Genomic DNA, 3,353 nt, shown 5'->3' on the forward strand with positions numbered 1-3,353 from the left:
CTAGGTACTGCCATTTTCTGGATTGCTGAAACTTTATCCGGGTTTGGTTTAACTACCTCCTTAGAAATTGTGTGACCCAGACATTTTATTTGTTCCTGCCCCAGCGCCCCCTGACAACTTGAGCCCAAAATGTCTTATTCTCTGGAACACTCGCCCTTGTTTCCGTTCCGGCAGCCTGGTTGGATTTTATAACGATTTGAAACTTTTTATCGTTGATTATGTCATCAATTTCCGGAAGTTCTGAGGGTCTGTCTGTCGGCGTTGCGTTCCCATCTGATTCGTGTTGGACTACTGGAATTTTCGGCCCGCTCTCCGCCCATTCGCGTAGATACCTCAGCGCAAACGGTTCGACCGGTGCTTCCTCGTCCTCGATCGCGTTCACCACTAGGTCTCGCGATAACCAATCGGCCACTACATTATCGACGCCCTTCTTGTGGACGATGTGGAAATTATATGCCGCGAGCCTTTCCTTCCATCGTGATACACGTGCTGATGACTCTTTTAAAGAACCGAGGTGTAGGAGAGGTTTATGGTCAGTTGCGAGTTTAAACTTCTTGCCGTACACATATGGCCGAAAATACTCTACCGCCCATACCACTGCCAAAAGTTCGCGTTCAATAGCGCTGTATCGTTGTTCGGCCGAATTGAGTTTTCGTCCGCCGTATGCAATAGGTTTTTCGCCCTCTTCGAAATATTGCGACAGCACGGCCCCGAGAGCTAATTGGATAGCGTCTGTGGTCACCTTGAATGATCTCTGGAAATCGGGGAAAGCCAGCAAGGGGCGCGTTGTTAAGATCTTCCGACATTCCTCGATGCTCGAATAGCGACCTGTTCAGGACCTAGGGAGAACCGTTTCCCTTTCTTTAAAATTTCACTAAGGGCATGCGTAATTTCCGCAATCCCTGGTATGAACTTGCGGTAATAATTAATCATCCCTAGGAATCTCCTCACTCCGCGGGCATTCCTCGGCAACGGCGCGTTCTGGATCGCTTTCACCCGTTCTTGATCCGGCTGCACCCCTTGTCGCGATACCACATGTCCCAAAAACCGGATTTCACCAAGTCCGAACTTCGATTTCTCACGTGATAGCTTGAGACCGAATTCTCGAACTCTATCAAAAACCCGTGCTAAATGTTCGGCATGCTCCCGCTCGTTCTTGCTGAACACGATCAGGTCGTCCATGTAGACTTGCGAGAATTCCTCCACTAGACCCCTCTGTAGCTCATCCATGAGACGTTGGAAAGTCAACGGAGCTCCCTTCAGCCCGAAAGGCATTCGCACGAACTCAAAATGTCCACGCCCCCAGGAAAATGCCGTCTTCGGTATGTCTGCATCTGCCATCTTAACCTGATGGTAACCGCTTTTAAGATAGTCGCCCCCGATAGTCGGTCCAGTATGTCCTCGACCCGCGGCAGTGAGTACCGCTCCTCCTTCGTTGCCTCATTCAGCTTGCGATAGTCCACCACGACTCAGTATTGTTTTGTGGCTCCACTTCGTTCACCCTGTTTTTTCTCTACCACCCACAATGGGCTATTAAACGGGGAATTACTTTGACGTATTATGCCTTGTCGGAGAAGTTCGTCTAATTGTTCTCTAATAATAGTCCTCATGGCCTGGGGGTACCGCCTATCTTTTACATAGATTGGGTTTTCCGACTTTTAAAAAGTTCTCCCTCCCGATAAAATAGATCATCGTTTTTACCGACCAAGCGCATCAACGTCCGATCCCAGTCTACCGCTCCAATTCTCATATTCCCACTTTTCTCTTTAGCCATTACTTCGTACCTTCGTTTACCGATTTTATATTGCCATCTCTTACGGTTAACGTTGAGTTTAAACCCCACTCGTTGGAGTATGTCACACCCTATGATCAGTTCGTACCCTGCCATTAACTCTTCGATAATATGGATAAGAACTTTTGTATCCAACCCTGCCAATTCTCCCAGGTTGAGACTCGTTTCCCCCAATGTTTGGCATTTTCCACTGACAGTAGACACCGTACATGCGCATTGTTTACGGCCCGCCCAAATGCCTAATTTCTCCGCCCCTCTTCGGCTAACTAACGAGTTGGTACTCCCGGTATCTATCAGAAATCTCACCCCTGACTCTTTCGAACTCGCCACGGGCAACCTTGTAACGCGACCACCCCGTACACTATTACAAATTATTGACTCACCCCGCCGGTTGCCCCACCCGTTACCGCGTCCTCAGTTTGAAAGGTCGCGACCCGCTTCTATCTCGGCTCCGGATGCTCTTCCCACCCAGGGGTTCCCTCCTCTTACCTCATGGCTTCTCGAAGCCGGGCGGCTGCGCTCAGAACGGACGCTCTCCTCGCCTGATGATTCGTCGCTGGTGAATTGTCTTCCGCTCCTCTTTTCGGTCCTCCTGTTGTTCCAGTCCTGATTATTTACTTCCATAGGTTCCGGTGGAGGTTCTCTCCTGGTATGCCGGGGGTTACGTCTCGGGCATTCACTGGCTACATGCCCCTGTCTACCACACTCGTAGCATCTTGTGTACTTGCACTGCGCGGCTACGTGTCCGGTCTTGTTACATTCATAGCAGCGCCGGTCCGATCGCTGCCTTCTTTCCTCTGGTCTTCTACTTGGCCTCTTTTCAAAGTTGCTCCTATCGTGGGTGGTCCGTCTGGCGGAGCTTCGCTGCTGTCTTCGTGGCGACCTCACCTCCGTCCACTCTGCTTCGGATTTCTCGAAGCGGGCTTCCCTACGTCCCCTCGCATCCACAAGATCCTGGGCGCAGTCGATAAAATCCCAGTCCCTGGGAAGCGATCCAGGACGGTCCAAATAATGATTAAGTTGGACCTTCAGCACCCCTTTTAAGAACTCCATCTTCTGGGATCCCTCTGCCTGTCCACAAGTCTCCATCATTTTCTCCGTCAGCCGGTTATAAAGGACCAGCAGCTTTTCTGCGAACTCACCTTCCGACTGACACTGGGCGGGGGAGGAAGTATTTTATTTATTTAAGGAACGGCGACTTAAATAAATAAAATACTTCCTCCTCCGGAGTCCATCTTCCGCCGCCGTATAATTTCTTGAGGCGAACCTTTAACGTGTCCCAGGGTAACGTCAGGTCGCCCTGTACTGCATTCAGAACCCGTCTTGAGATACGACCAACCAGGGAGGCCTCAAGTAGCTTTACATGAGACTCTAACAGCGTGCCTGTTCCTTGTCGGGTGGCGATTAAACTTTTGATCTGATCCCCGCCCTTGAGGAAATGTTCCAGGTCCCCTACTATCCCAGTGAACGGTTCCAACTGGCTGATAACCTCGTGGATGAACGCAGAGTTCTGCGTTCTTATCTTTAGCAATTCGATTTGAGTGTTCTCCGTTGCCTTAGA

The 3,353-nt window shown here is 50.3% G+C and overlaps 1 protein-coding gene across 1 annotated transcript; it reads right to left on the reverse strand.

Moving 5' to 3' along the window:
* Positions 1–2,206: 2,206 nt before the first annotated feature.
* On the reverse strand, positions 2,207–2,884 carry LOC106687463 (uncharacterized). Its single transcript, XM_014431364.1, has one exon. It carries the CDS (start codon positions 2,882–2,884, stop codon positions 2,207–2,209), a length of 678 nt encoding a protein of 225 aa, XP_014286850.1.
* Between the last annotated feature and the right edge of the window lie 469 nt (positions 2,885–3,353).

This window comes from Halyomorpha halys, unplaced genomic scaffold (assembly GCF_000696795.3).
Source record: "Halyomorpha halys isolate HHAL.00 unplaced genomic scaffold, Hhal_1.1 Scaffold966.1, whole genome shotgun sequence".
NCBI classification, from domain to species: Eukaryota; Metazoa; Arthropoda; class Insecta; order Hemiptera; family Pentatomidae; genus Halyomorpha; species Halyomorpha halys.